We start from the raw sequence: 14,876 nt of genomic DNA on the forward strand, positions 1-14,876 counted from the left end.
ATATGGGTCTTGTTTTTCTATCCATTCAGCAAGCCTGTGTCTTTTGGTTGGAGCTTTTAATCCATTCACAGTTCAGGTAATTATCTATACGTATGTTCCTTTAACCATTTTCTTAATTGTTTTGGGTTTGTTTTTGTAGGTCCTTTTCTTCTCTTGTGTTTCCCACTTAGAGAAGTTCCTTTAGCATTTGTTGTAGAGCTGGTTTGGTGGTGCTGAATTCTCTTAGCTTTTGCTTGACTGTAAAGCTTTTGATTTCTCCGTCGAATCTGAATGAGATCCTTGCCAGATAGAGTAATCTTGGTTGTAGTTCCTTCCCTTTCATCACTTTAAGTTTATCATGCCACTCCCTTCTGGCTTGTAGAGTTTCTGCTGAGAAATCAGCTGTTAACCTTATGGGAGTTCCCTTGTATGTTATTTGTCATTTTTCCCTTGCTGCTTTCAATAATTTTTCTTTGTCTTTAATTTTTACCAATTTGATTACTATGTGTCTTGGCATGTTTCTCCTTGGGTTTATCCTGTATGGGACTCACTGCACTTCCTGGACTTGGGTGGCTATTTCCTTTCCCATGTTAGGGAATTTTTCAACTATAATCTCTCAAATATTTTCTCAGGTCCTTTCTCTCTCTCTTCTGCTTCTGGGAACCCTATAATAGGAATGTTGTTGCGTTTAATGTTGTCCCAGAGGTCTCTTAGGCTGTCTTCATTTCTTTTCATTCTTTTTTCTTTATTCTGTTCCACAACAGTGAATTCCACCATTCTGTCTTCCAGGTGACTTATCCGTTCTTCTGCCTCAGTTATTCTGCTATTGATTCCTTCTAGTGTAGTTTTCATTTCCTCCACTTCATTTAGTTGTTTTTCTGGGGTTTTATCTTGTTCCTTCATCTGCTACATAGCCCTCTGCCTATTCATCTTGTCTATCTTTCTGTGAATGTGGCTTTTTGTTCCAAAGCTGTGCATTATTTTTTTTAAATGTTTAAACAAAATGGGTATAATGCTTTAAAAGTTTATTCAAAAAGATGTTTCTATAGATAATCTAAGTTTCATCACTGGATCAATCTATGCAATTGTATCTAAATTTGAAATCCATCTCTTGTTCTTGTAAAGGTGCTGTTTACTATGTATGTCTGTGAATGTCCCTCATCCTCAAATCATCAATTTTATCTTAATTTTTATCTTTATTTTAATTTTATATCATTGGATTTTTGTCTTTGCCTCTAAGCCACCCCCAATCTCTTTTTATTTCTCTGGGGAAGAGGGATCTTAATTAATAAAGTAAATTAATAGAGAGAAAAGTATCTTACTGTGTGAATTTGAAACTCTTTTTTGTTTTATTTTGTTTCATTGCTAGTAGGGATAGCAAATTGGAGATTTGCCCTCAGTGAGAAATAAATATACTTTTTTGACCTAGTGGAATATATACACTGTTAGAGAAATAGAATAGTCTAAACACAGTCATTGCCAATAGAGTGATGAAGAGTTTTACTGACAATATGAAGTGAACAGAAAATCTAGAAAACATAAAGAGCTAATTTATGCCATTTATATTACAGAAACAAGTCTATTAGGCTCACCAATTTATCTCTGGAGGCATAGCAGGAATCAGTAAGACAGGTGCTAAGCCTGTAAAGTAAGAATATGGTCCAAAGAAGGTTAAAACTGCACTACAATTTCAGTTCTTAATTTATTTTTCAGAATCAGGGTCTATATTTCACTTAGCTATGGACAAGATCAAGTCCAAAAACCAAATTATATTCAAGAGAATGACATAGACTTAGGCTAGAAATAGTTGTCTATAGGAAGGAGATGGTCAAATTGTTCATGGGAAAAAAAGCAAACTTGTTTCATGTAGAGGTCACAATTTGAGCCTAAACTGAATTCTTGCTAGAATTCAGGCACGTCTGGACCACTTCAGATGAGACAGAATTACCAGGAAGGAAGAGCCTGCAAGGGAAGAACATATCTTGTGTGAAGATATTATCAAGGTGCATAGTGTGATTCAAGGCTGGTAGAAGAGGGGAAGAATCTCGCAATAGCACAGTCCCAGCTTCTGAGTCCCAGAAAGATGGGGCTGCTGTAAAAGAGAGAGAAACAATGAGTGGCTAAAATGGTGAGAGTGAATGAGGTCACCTATGGCTTTTGCTATGAAATGAGAGCATCTTTTGTGCAACCTTAGTTTTCTCTATCTTTTTAAATTGAAATATAGTTGAATTACAATAATTATTAGTATGACCCAGCAAGTCAAATCCTTTGTATCTATTTGAAGAAAACAAAAACACTAATTTGAAAATATATATGTTCCCCATGTTCATTGCAGCATTATTTACAATAGTCAAGATATGTAAGCAACCTAATTGTCCACTCACAAATAAATGGATAAAGAATATGTGGTACATATATACAATGGAATATTACTCAGTCCTAAAAAAGAATGAAATCTTGCCATTTGCAACAACATTGATAGACCTTGAGGGTATTATGTTAAGTGAAATAAGCCAGTTAACTTGATAATGGGTATCAGCAGTCATGGGACTCCATCAGCAAGCACTAGCAACATTATCAATGCCTTTGACAGGTGGCAGCAGCAGCTTCAGCAGAATCTTTTGGTTTCAGCCAGAATAGTCAATGTTATCTTACCAAATCACAGCAATAAAGAAACTGTCACACTTTTAAACTATTATAGATAGCTCGGCTATATAACACAAACTCTTCCTGCATCTAATTTGGTGAATCTATACAGTTATTCCTCTTTTTCAAAAATGTCTTGGCTAAGGTCATGGAATCAACCTAAATGCCCATGAACAGATGAATGGATAAAGAAGATGTGGTGCATACATACAATGGAATATTACTCAGCCATAAAAAGGAACAAAATTGGGTCATTTGTAGAGATGTGGATGGACCTAGAGACTGTCATACAGAGTGAAGTCCGAAAAAGAAAAACAAATATTGTATATTAATGCAGATGTGGAATCTAGAAAAATGGTACAGATGAACCAGTTTGCAAGGCAGAAATAGAGACACAGATGTAGAGAGCAAATGTATGAATTGGGAGATTGGGATTGACATATATACACTAATAAGTATAAAATAGATAACTAATAAGAACCTGCTGTGTAAAAATAAAATAAAATTAAATTCAAAATGAAAAGAAAAAAATGTATTGGCTAACTTTACACTTTCAGAAGAATTTTGGACTGTGCTTGTGAAATTTCTCTTAGAATTTCTTTTGGCATTTGATTAGAATTGTACTAAATTTATAGATTAGTTTATGGAGAATTTATTTAAATTATTGTCTTGTCATCAGGAACATGTTATTTTCTCTCACTTACTTGAATCTTCAGTAAAGTTTTTTCTTCATGTATACCTTAAATATTTCTTAATCATTTATCTAGGGGTATTTTATAGATTTACAGTTATTGAGTGTAGAATATATGATTTGCAAATATTTTCTCCCAGTACATTTTTTTTCCTTTCCTTAATTGTGTCTTTTGAAGAGCAAAAAGTTTTAGTATTGATCAAGTCCAATTTATCTTTTTATTCTTTTGTTGACTGTGCTTTGGGGACTATATCTAAGGAAATTTTGCCTAAACCAAAAGTGACAAAGATTTTCTCCTATGTTTTCTTCTAAAGGATTTATAGTTTTAGCTCTTAGATTTAGATCTATTAGCTATTTTGAGTTATTTTTGTGTGTGAGGTAGGAATATAAATTCATCTTTTTGCATATAGATATCCATTATTCCATTCTTTTATTTTTAACATATAATCTCATACCATTATTGCAGCATAATGTGACCTGCACAATTTCTGTCTCTGGGAACTTAGAGATTTTTTGTTTGTGAAGTGGATATATGATCAATTTTAAATGCTTTTATAGTTTTACAAAAGTGCTATGTTTCCATTTTTTGAAATGATGCAATATAGATGAGTTTTTAAAAATACCACCATAAGAACAGCTATCATCAATTATGACTCCAGCCATTTCCCTAGGTTGCAAATCATTTTCTCTAAAAAATAAAATCTGAGGCATAACTTACAATTTTTCTGGTATCCAGTATAACCAATGAAAAATCTGATCATGATCTGATTCTCTAGCTTTTGTCACCTGTTTTCTCTTTCTGGAAGCCTTTAAGATTTTTCTTCATCTTGGCTAGACTAAAATTTCATAAAAATAGTTTTAGGTGTATTTTTTATTCAAATATGTTAAGCTCTTACTCATGTTTCAGTCTAAAGATTCCAGCCATTTATCTTTGAGAAGATCTTGCATTATTTATTGGAAAATTTTCTTCCTTATGTTTTCTTCATTCTTTCCTTCTGAGACTACTATTAGTTAGACATTGTATTGTGACATTTTAAGAAATCCCAAGATCTCATGGCTTTGATCTGAGACACATGAAAACATATTGAAGAATCAACTCAGGACAGAACCAAAGAGTTTCTCCTTGTGGATGGATTGAGGTGTGTGTATTAGTGATCTGGCACATCAGAATGTTCACTGACAAGACAGTTTAAATAATGCTCTAGGAGGACGGTTTGAGGAGAGATTAATGCCTTAGGTATTCATATAATTAAAATGTACTTTTGTGGTTCATTCTAACTGCTATTGTTAAATGTCTATCCAATAGTAATAGTAAAAAGAAATGTGGAAGTTTTTTTAATGTGTGCATATTAACATAATCACTGAGCTAATACTCTCTATTTTGCCTTCAAGGGTCACTAGACTACCTACTGAAATGTTTGTGGTTCTCCATGGGTTAGACTTGCTAAGTCAGTATTATCACTTCCAACAAATAAAGACTTTTTCTGCCCATTAGAGACCTATTCATTTAAAGGGGAAACTTTTGATACTGAATAGAGAAGCAGTTTTTTAATATGACCTATCCAGAATTATTAGTGTCCATAGATAACATTAATATTGTCAAAGTGGATAATAAAAGGCATAACAGATGGTAAATTAAAGTCCTAGATGGACTGGGTAAAGCTGACTTGAAATTGTTCCAAAATAAGTGCCTGTGCTATAGGCCTTTCTAAAATGTGGGGATTAGGAAACAATGTCTGCATCACCAACTGGTTAAACCTTATTATTTGGAATAAAAATTTTGTGCTTCAATGGATATCATAGAAGAGTTGTGAAGAATGTTTGTTTTTACAATAATCCACTATGACCTAACTCAGAGATCTAATCCAGGTCTAAACTAGGGATATATTAGAGAAAGGAGTTTTAAGTAGGCTTGGAAAAGTAAGAGAGTAACTAGGAATCCTCATCCTCTTGGACCACTGAAGTTGATGTGAACATGATGGTTTTCATCACTTACTCTGCTCAGTGTTTTTAAAATTATATTTACATATTAATAATACCATGTATTACTAGTTCTGAGGGTTTATACAATTATACTAAAAAGATGAGAGGGAAAGAAACCAGTATGTTTTAACAGAATTTTATCAGATATTGAAATGGATATTTATGAATATAAGGCTCCAAAGTAGGCAGTCACCAACAAGTTTTTGAATGAAGTCACATTGAGACTTGGACTTAAAACAACACTCTAGATTCCACAAGGTTGCCAAAGGGGAGGGAGGGTGGAGAAGGGAAGTACTGGGAGCCTGGGATTAGCAGATGTAAACTATTGTATATAGGATGGATAAACAACAAGGTCCTACTATATAGCACAGGGAACTATATTCAATACCCTGTGATAAACCATAAATGGAAAAGAATATTTTTAAAAAGAATGTCTATATGTGTATAACTGAGTCACTTTTTTGTACAGCAGAGATTGGCACAACACTGTAAGTCAACCACACTTCAATTTAAAAATAAAATTAAAAAAAAACAACAACACACTACTAGGTTGATATTACCATACTAACTGGTAATGATGTCCATGTATACCTAAGCTTTAAAAAAGTTCCTCCCTTTGCTGTTCCCAATGAAAAAAAGTGGAAATCTTCCCCATTAAGGAAGTGAGAGATATTCGGGTCTCTGTGTTTGTAGAGGTTCTCTGCTTTTACTGTCATGCTATAAATTTTGAGTTATCTCAAGAGAGTATACTCTAGTGTCCATCAATAATAATGCAGCTCAACAGAAGCGCTTGCTTCTCTGGGGTAGAGAAATCAAAGAAAGCACAAGGGGCAGAAATCCAGCCAAGAAAAATGATAAAGAGAAAGGTATAAGGTCTCTAGACATATAATATCAAGTTTCAATGAATATTAATATGTCACACCAGAATCAGTAAAATGACAAGTATTGTACCCAGCACACATGGTTCTGAAATGGAAACGAATGGTTTTTCCTCAATTATACAATCTCACTTTTTTTGAGAGTCTCACTTGTTGACTTTGGTCATGTAAAAAGGAAACGTAAGCTTTGGCTAGTAGAGTCTTTCTCTTTGTTCATTTGTGTCTGCAGATAACTGAGGACCTCACATCCAAATGTGAGACCTGAGCTGATTTGTCAGCATGATGACCTGCCAGTCTGGGCATCTAGAGAAACTCTCTACTGAGCTACTCCCATCTAGGTCTCTAGTGGCTTTCATGTCTCAAATCCAAAGAATAATTTTCTTTTTCTTGTGTGACCTTAAAGCAGCATTTGATATTGCTACCAGTCACTACTTATCTCTCTTTTTCCACTGTCAGTATTCTAATCCTAGTCTGTTACAATCTCTCGCCTCGGTAACATTCTCTTGGCAACAACTTTATCATATTTATTCAAATCTCTACAAAGCAGCCCTGTGATCTTGTCCCTCCTTCTATTAAATGCCTCCCATGGTCCTTAGAGATGAGTAGTAATCTTTATTACTCACAAAAGAGCTCACAAAAGGACCAGCTGCGATTCAACCTTTCTGGCCCCAAGATTTTCCTCTCCTTACTCTCTTTGCACCATCCATGTGGTTTCCTTTCGTGTCCTCTGATACAGTGGTTCTCAATCCTGGCTTCATATTAGGATTATGTGTGGAGATTTTAAAAAAATACTGTTGCTAGGGCCACACCTTCAGATATTTTAATTCACTTGTGTGGGGTGAAGTCTAGGCATTTGTATTTTTAGAAGGGTTCCAAATGATTTTAAGGCTCAGTGAGGGTTGAGAACCGTGTCTGTAATGCAACAAACCCTTTCTCAAGTCAAGTCCTTAACCCATAGTGTTTCTCTGTTTGAAAAACTCTTCCTCTGCTCTCCTGACCCCCATAATCTCTAAGTTTGAGCTTAAAACTTCTTCAGAAAACAAATTTTCCTTGATACCCTCTGCTAGTTTAGCTTCCCTTAATCATCCCTATAAATCCTCTTTTGTTGAATACTTACCGATTTCCTGTGTTTCAAGTTTGCTTTCCCACGAGATTACTGGCAGAAACTATCTGTCTTGCCCCTGTTCTAACCCCACTGCTTAACATAGCACCTAGTACATAGTAGACACTAAACAACTATCTGATGATCAACTGAAAATGTCTGCATCCTGGGGATTCAATCTTGCAGAGATATTATATTTAGTTCTTCATCTTTCCATAACAAGATTCTTGGTTGAGAGGGCAGATTTGTAAGGATGGCAAAGGCTTTTTGATGAGGGAAGTGTGTATTTGGGGTACCCTCATGAGCCAAGATATGTTGATGCTAAGACCCTAAAATGTCTGGAGATTTGGTGAAGTAGGCCTTCCAGTAGTGTGCAGAGATGAGGGCCCCACATCTCCCTGGAAAAGAACTTTCTAAGGAAAGACAGTGGAAGCACAAAACTAGTTTAAAGAGAATGATTAATTAGAAAAAAAAAAGGAGTAGGGCAATTCTATATAATATAACAGCACAGTAACTTTCTTTCAGGAATTTGTCCCACCAATCTTCCCCAGAGTTTAAGTCAAGCAAGGAATGAATATAAGAACAAGTAAAAACTGTTAAGAACTACAATACTGAGAGTGCACAGTGTAGTTACACTGGTTCTGGTGCTTTTTGCAGTCATAGAAAATAATTTAACTGGATTTAGGAGTAGAGGGTGAATTTATTCTGGGTGTAGCCTTCACCTATCTCAGTATCTGGCCTTGGCAGTGTTGGTAGGGACACAAGAGCGTCAGCAACAGCAATCACTACCTTCAGTAAGGCACCAGCACAAGACAGAAAGCCTACGAGGTAAGGGCATTGGATATTCATGCCCTCAATTCAGATGCCCCATCTCTCTGAACTTCTGACATTTTGCTATTATCAGAGAAAGGAGACATTCTAGTGAGCTAAGATTAAGGGAAAAGTTCAGACTCACATAGTATTCTAGAAGACCAAGTCCATGGCTCCCTTTGAGCATTCCCAGGATAGTTTGAGAATTACCAGAGGGAATTCAAATTCCCTCAGAATAATGATTATTATGATAATACCATTTTCTCCCTGGCTAAGGTGGCATAAGAAAACACACATTATCCGTATGTGATTTGAAACATCTGAGATTTAAGAAACTAGTCAAGTTGGCACAACTCCAATTCTTCTGGCCAAGAATGACAAGCGATACTGAACAAAAAATGACAATGATTTAAGATATATATAAAAAGCAGATGGATAGTTTAGAGAACAAAGCCAAAATAATAAATATGGAAGCTTAATGCCCACCAGACTGGCCCTAGGATCCAATGTTATGAAATATATTACAAAGTACAGATTTCCAGGATTGTGAGCATTGTTTTTTAAATTAATTTATTTATTTATTTTTGGCTGCGTTGGGTCTTCATGGCTGTGCACGGGCTTTCTCTAGTTGCGGCGAGCAGGGGCTACTCTTCGTTGTGGTGCGCCGGCTTCTCATTGCAGTGGCTTCTCGTTGCGGAGCACAGGCTCTAGGCGCGCGGGCTTCAGTAGTTGTGGCATGCGGGCTCAGTAGCTGTGGCTCGTGGGCTCTAGAGCGCAGGCTCAGTAGTTGTGACGCATGGCTTAGTTGCTCTGAGGCATGTGCGATCTTCCTGGCCCAGGGCTCAAACCCGTGTCCCCTACATTGGTAGGCAGATACTTAACCACTGCGCCACCAGGGAAGTCCCAGGATTGTGACCGTTTTATCAGTTACTGCGGGTTTCCAATGAAGAGCCAGAGTGATTAAGGAGTCATTGAAAATGACATAAAAGAGAACTTATCCATCTAATAGAAGTTAAAGCCAGAATGATAAATCATATCTCCCCAGAGGAGGCACTGAAGAATTTCTGGGAACACTGGTGAGCATGTTTTATGTTTGAAACAATAAGAAAAAGCCTAATTGGGAAAAGCAGGTGAAATTCCTGGCTAAATCCTATAACTCCCTATACCGACACCACTGGAGAATCAGTCTGTACATGTTAGACAATCCTTACTGCTTATCAATGTGTGCACTGGTTTTTGGAATTAGATAAACATTAGCAGTATATATGGCACAGGTGAAAGCATGCTTATAACAAGGAAGGGATATTGCTGTAAATCAGTGAATTAACAAAAGATGTGATGCTAAAGTAATATGGGCAGAACAATAAACCGGTGATGGAGTTGTGGTAACAAATTTGGCTCCATGAAAAAGAGAGATCCTAGCTAACAGAGGGGAAGCAGAGGTCCATGTTATTAGAGATCAACCTAATGACGATTATTACTGTACAAGCAAGCTACAGGCTTAAAAACGGCTTCTCACTTCTGGTTGTACATCAAAATATTCTGGAAGGATTTTTTTTTTTTAATGTTGATGCCTGGTCTCGAATACAGACCTATTAAATCCAAATCTCTGGAGGTGTGGCCCAGGAATCAAAATCAATATTTTTTAACCCCTTAATGTACTGCCAATGTTGAGAATCAGTGCTTTAAATTTAAAGTGTTACAAATTAATTTCTAAGGACTCAAGCCCAGTTAGAACATATTCTATAAGAATGGAATCCCACTGAAACAATACTGCCAAAGGATCATTGCTTATATCAAACAAAATGTTCAGTTAGTCACTGCCCAGAGAAACAAAACTAGTAGATTTCTGGCCAAATTAAATGAAAGTGGTGACAAGGACAAAAATGTCTTTCCAAAATAGACCAATCACCATTATTCTTCCATGTTACAGTGAGAGTTGTCTGTCATATAGAAGATTCCATGCTCTCTATGTAATAATAATGTGCAGTATGTTAATAAATAACATAGCAAAGAATTATTCTCTCACGATTAAGTAAAACTATGTTTGGTATTGTTAGGAATCAATACTAGATATGAATATAAACATTTTAGAGAAAGGAGAATAAGTCCTCTGAACCACTCAGTCTGAGCACAGCCCAGAGAAGAGGTGTTAGACAATGATCAGTGTGGTGACTCCCAGGAAGGTCATGGAAGGATGCTTATCCCTAGTGGGGAGATGCCATTTTTTAATTCAGATCCCCAATCAGGAAGTTTCTCTGACTCTCTCATCTGTTTGGGCTGGTTTACCATGGTACCAGAGAATGGGTGGCTTAAACAACAGAAATTTATTTCTCACAGTTCTGGATGCTGGGAAGTCCAAGATCAAAGAATGGTAGATTCAGTATCTGGTGAGATTCTTCTTCCTGGGTTTCAGACAGCCATCCTTTCCTTGCATCCTCACATGGTGGAGAGAGAAATTGAAAGAAAGCTCTCTTATGTCTCTTCTTATAAAGGCTCTAATCCCATCATAGGGGTTATCCCTCATGACCTCATCTAAACCTAATCACCTCCCCAAAGGCCCCACTTCCTAATATCATCACATTGGAGGTTAGGGTTTCAACATTGAAATTTCTCAAAATTCAAACACGCAGTCCACAACACGATCTTAATAGACAGGCATATAGCTCTACCTATCAAGATTGCTCTTACACTCCACAGAGGCAGAACATAGATCCCACAGGGCACTCAATGCTGGAGTCAGCAAAGCAGCACTTAGCAAACAGAAAAGGGTTTTTTTTTTAATGTGCGAAGTATTCAGGGGCAGTCATTTGCCATGTACTAGAGGGAATAAATTCCCTTTGAAATACCATTATTATACAGCAGTACCTAAAAGAGAACTTTGAGCTATTTCAGAAATAGAGGCTGAGAATTTCTATAAACAGCATTAATACAAGAAAGTGACAAGGGAATACAAGGGCCTGATTCAAGAAAGTGACATTGCAACAGAGGCTTGCATGAACAAGAGTGGGATGCGCAGAAGAAAAGAGGTGCTATTCTATTAGGTCTTCTCCAGTTCTCCAACTTCTTGAATAAAGAAGTGGAGATTCTTAATGGAATCCCATTTATTATCATTTATAAATTTAAATAGTTATATTAGACAGCTATACATTGACCTGTACATGGTTCCCATTCTATAGTAGTGTGAGTTAGGACATTTTTCAGTAAGGCCGGATTTAAATCTCCTTGCTGGTATGTTTATAGATAGACTCCACAATGAGCAGATTGCACTTAATGGTTAGAGTGGTGTATAGGAGGGCACCTGGTAAAGAGCATTCCTAATAAATTTTTGTCTGGAAATGCAAATTATATAAGCACAATGGTTGGCTGTAAAAGGCCAGCATTTAGTATCACGCATAGGTTTAAATTACAGTTTGTCTGGTCTCAACACTTCTATAAACCCTTGGGCTTATATTTCAAGTCCAATTTGGTCCCTTTGGTTTCTGTAAAAGACAGAATTACACATGATGTTATGAGCCCCACAAGTCTGTCATCATTGATTCTTTTCTCTCTCCTGGTACTTACAGGCACAAACAGCTGCCAGCCTATGGGATGCATACTCAGGCCTGTTAAGTAATCAAGCCATGATCCTGGCCATGAACTCCAGGTATAATAAGCTTTAATGCTCTCATATCACTGATTGAATACCTTTTAAAAAATGTAATAGATACATATCAAAAATATGAAAAATAAAAAGTTACTCCAAATTCCACCACCCTAATTCAGCAACTATTAGTTCTTTCTTTCTCATGTTCTTTTTAAATCTTTCTGTATTGCATGAATAGGTAGATCATCTAACTATTGCAGAATCATAAGCAGGTTGCACATTCAATTTTCTATTCCAATTTTCATTTTTGCTTTGTCTTAATTTTTAATTTCTCTGTAAAATCATATTTTCATTTTAATGGCAATGGAATATTCCCCAATTTTGACATTTTCTAAATTATATTATATTTTACCAACACTATGATAATCATCCTGGTACATAAAAGAATTTATCTGTTCTGAACTACTTCCTTGAAATACCATTCTGAAAGTGAGGTTCCTGATTTAGGTGATAGGCAACCATGAAAATGCCCTGCTGTGGGAGAATCCTCATTGTTCAACAGCTCCAGCTGCTGCCTGTATAGATTTACCAGCACGGTCTGTGAGGTGTCACTTCCTGTAGGCTGATCTCACCAATGACACAGAATGGTAGGACAATAACTCCAATGGGTGACTTCAGCTTGAGGGATCGCCATCAGCCAAGCTGAACCCTCCTTGGAACTTGCTGCAGTCCAAGACTCTTCCTACCCTATTCCTCCTTCCTTCCTTCTCTTGGAAATCTCTTGTACTTCTAATCCTGTTTTGGCATCTGCTTCCCCTGAACCCAAAGTAATGCAGATGAGATGAACCTTCTTAGAGCTTTTGATTGTGTCAACTTGTTTTCCAGAAGAACTGCACTTATTAATAAGTGTTTTGTCAAAGCCTAGTCACCTAGAAGATACTCATACATGTACACATAGATCCATAAAAACAAAATTTGGCATACTGTATTATATTATTTTACAGTATTCATGGAAAGGCAGACCCTGGATTAGAATCCCCTTCTCCATATTTTAATTTAATTTTTTGGTCTACTTAAATGTCCTAAAAATCTCCCACATAATAGTTTTTCCTTTATCCTTTAAAATTTGTTATAGATTTTGCTTTTCATATTTCGACCAAGTATAATTTGGAACATAAAGATTTACATGTGTTATACCTTCATATATACTTGTATAATTTAATAATATAAATAAATTTTATTTGTTACTATTAAACTCATATAATAGCTTACTTATTTTTTTGACTAATTTAGTCTTTATTAATTATTATTTAGTTTCTGCTTACTCTTTTGCTTGTCTTTTTGTTGTTGATGTTATTGGAGTATAGTTGATTTACAACGTTGTGTTAGTTTCAGGTGTACAGCAAAGTGAATCAGTTATACATATATCTACTCTTTTTTAGATTCTTTTCCCATATAGGCCATTAGAGATTATTGAGTAGAGTTCCCTGTGCTATACAGTAGGTCCTTATTAGTTATCTATTTTATATATAGTAGTGTGTATCTGACAATCCCAATCTTCCAATTTATCCCTTCCCCCCTACCCCCCAGTAACCATAAGTTTGTTTTCTACATCTGTAACTCTATTTCTGTTTTGTAGATAAGTTCATTTGTACACTTTTTTCAGATTCCACATATAAACAATATCACATGATATTTGTCTCTCTTTGTCTAACTTACTTCACTCAGTATGACAATCTCTAGATCCATTGATGTCACTGCAAATGGCATCATTTCATTCTTTTTTATGGCTGAGTGATATTCCATTGTATATACATATCACACCTACTTTATCCATTCGTCTGTCAACGGACATTTAGGTTGCTTCTGTGTCCTAGCTATTGTAAATAGTGCTGCAATGAACATTGGGGTGCATATATCCTTTTGAACCATGTTTTTCTCCAGATATATGCCCAGGAGTGGGATTGCTGGATCATATGTTAGCTCTATTTTTAGTTTTTAAGGAACGTCCACACTGTTCTCCATAGTTGCTGTATCAATTTACATTCCTACCAACAGTGTAGGAGGGTTCCCTTTTCCCCACACCCTCTCCAGCATATACTGTTTCTAGATTTTTTGATGATGGCCATTCTGATTGGTGTGAGGTGATACTTTATTGGAGTTTTGATTTGCATTTCTCTAATAATTAGTGATGTTGAGCAGCTTTTCATGTGCTTTTTAGCCATCTGTATGTCTTCTTTGGAGAGATGTCTATTTAGATCTTCTGCCTATTTTTTTGATTGGGTTGTTTGTTTTTCTGATATTGAGCTGCATGAGATGTTTGTATATTTTGGAGATTAATTCCATATCAGTTGCTTCATTTGCAAATATTTTCTCCCTTTATGAAGGTTGTCTTTTCATTTTGTTTATGGTTTCCTTTGCTGTGGAAAAGCTAAGTTTAATTAGGTCCCATTTGTTTTTTTGTTTGTTTCTTTTGTTTTGTTTTTTCTGTACGTGGGCCTTTCACTGTTGTGGCCTCTCCCGTTGCGGAGCACAGGCTCCGGACGCGCGGGCTCAGCAGCCATGGCTCACGGGCCCAGCCGCTCCGCGGCATGTGGGATCTTCCTGGACCAGGGCACAAACCCATGTCCCCTGCATCGGCAGGCGGACTCTCAACCACTGCGCCACCAGGGAAGCCCCATTTGTTTATTTTTGTTTTTATATTCATTACTCTAGGAGGTATATTGAAAAAGATCTTGCTATGATTTATGTCAAAGAGTTTTCTATGTTTTCCTCTAAGAGTTTTATAGTATCCAGCCTTACATTTAGGTCTTTAATCCATTTTAAGTTTATTTTTGTGTGTGGTGTTAGGGAGTGTTCTAATTTCATTCTTTTACATGGAGCTGTCCAGTTTTCCCAGGATGACTTATTGAAGAGACTGTCTTTTCTCCATTGTATATTCTTGCCCACTTTGTCATAGATTAGGTGACCATGGGTGCATGGTTTTATCTCTGGACTTTCTATCCTGTTCCATTGATCTATATTTCTGTTTTGTGCCAGTATCATACTGCTTTGATGACTGTAGCTTTGTAGTATAGTCTGAAGTCATGAAGCCTGATTCCTCCAGCTCTGTTCTTCCTTTCACAGGATTGCTTTGGCTTTTGTGGCCTTTATGTTTCCATACAAATTGTAAAATGTTTTGTTCTAATTCTGTGAAAAATG

At 36.3% G+C, this 14,876-nt stretch overlaps 1 protein-coding gene across 1 annotated transcript in view; it reads left to right on the plus strand.

Moving 5' to 3' along the window:
- MROH9 (maestro heat like repeat family member 9) overlaps positions 1 to 14,876 on the plus strand; it is a 99,705-nt gene that overhangs the window by 10,124 nt on the left and 74,705 nt on the right. The window contains exon 3 of the mRNA XM_007113047.3: positions 11,656 to 11,735. Within this exon, the coding sequence (XP_007113109.2) occupies positions 11,656 to 11,735 (80 nt within the window). The remainder of the gene's footprint in view (positions 1 to 11,655; positions 11,736 to 14,876) is intronic.

The sequence above is a fragment of the Physeter macrocephalus genome, chromosome 4 (genome assembly GCF_002837175.3).
Source record: "Physeter macrocephalus isolate SW-GA chromosome 4, ASM283717v5, whole genome shotgun sequence".
Lineage (NCBI taxonomy): Eukaryota > Metazoa > Chordata > Mammalia > Artiodactyla > Physeteridae > Physeter > Physeter macrocephalus.